The 1,115-nt window shown below is 38.2% G+C and overlaps 1 protein-coding gene across 1 annotated transcript in view; it reads right to left on the bottom strand.

Moving 5' to 3' along the window:
• DAW1 (dynein assembly factor with WDR repeat domains 1) overlaps nt 1-1,115 on the bottom strand; it is an 89,465-nt gene that overhangs the window by 50,559 nt on the left and 37,791 nt on the right. The window contains exon 3 of the mRNA XM_012642474.1: nt 642-780. Coding sequence (XP_012497928.1) covers nt 642-780 — 139 coding nt within the window. The remainder of the gene's footprint in view (nt 1-641; nt 781-1,115) is intronic.

Raw genomic sequence — 1,115 nt, 5'->3', positions numbered from 1 at the left:
TTTTCTCTGATCCTTCCCTCTAAAGACAACTAAATACCCTTGAAATTATTCAACAGACAATGATAATGGGGATTTAGTAGAAGAAGGTGAACCGGCTAGAGGACTTGGGGCTTGAGGAATGACAATATGGTGAGATCCCTGGACTTTCTTTTAATCCCCCACATACCCCCAAACTGGAACCAGGGGGACCTGCAACCTGGAAGCACAAAAGATACAGACAAAAAAAGAAAATACAAGAAACAAAAAAGCTTTCTCCCTGTGACCAAAAGACCAGTAAAAGAAAAGCCTAACAAAGAACTACTAGGGAGCCCTAAACCTGCCCCACAACTGGGACCCCTGCAGGTTGTCCAGTCCCACAGTGGACACCCTGGGCTGCCCCAGTCCCCACTGTGCATACTGGATCTTTTTTGCCACATATCATATATAGACTTAGTTTTACCTTGCAAAGAAATATTCAAGTAGTTTTGATTCGACATGATATCACACAGAAATGCTATATTCCTATAGAAATCTTCTTTCGATAATTCACATTGCCAATTCTGTTCTTCATAAATTTAACTATCTGTTCTCACAGAGATAAAATTTTGGCTAACACCTGTCCCTGCAATAGCCAATGCACTTTAGAATGATATGCCAAATACACATTGAATACCTCATCATTCAACTTTAGCATGTTACCAAACTGACAACGCCCTGTTGCATTTGCAAGAATATAGTTAACGATACTTATAACTTGTTGCAAAGTGTCACTTAAAACAGTAGGTTTAGCACAGAGATTTGCTAACACAAGATACAGTGAAAAGAAATGAGAGTATCTGGATCTGTTAATACTTTTTTTATCTGTGCAATAAACCCTTCATGGTTTCCTGTCACAGAAGGTGCACCGTCTGTATATACACTCACTAAATTTACCAAATTCAGTCCAACTTCATGATATTTATATTGAAAGTTGTTGAAGATATCTATTCCCTGTGTTCTGTTCGCAAGAGTACCCAAAGTGAGTAACTCTCCATAGCGAATAAAATCTTCTGTTCCAACCCTAATAAAGTATAAAACCTGCACCAAGTCAGTAGTATCAGTTGATTCAGCCAAAGCAATTGAATAATATTTAATAT

The sequence above is a fragment of the Propithecus coquereli genome, unplaced genomic scaffold (assembly GCF_000956105.1).
Source record: "Propithecus coquereli isolate 6110/MARCELLA unplaced genomic scaffold, Pcoq_1.0 Scaffold18, whole genome shotgun sequence".
Taxonomy (NCBI): domain Eukaryota; kingdom Metazoa; phylum Chordata; class Mammalia; order Primates; family Indriidae; genus Propithecus; species Propithecus coquereli.
The sequence above is the reverse complement of the archived record's forward strand: the minus strand, read 5'-3'. Positions and strand labels throughout refer to the sequence as shown.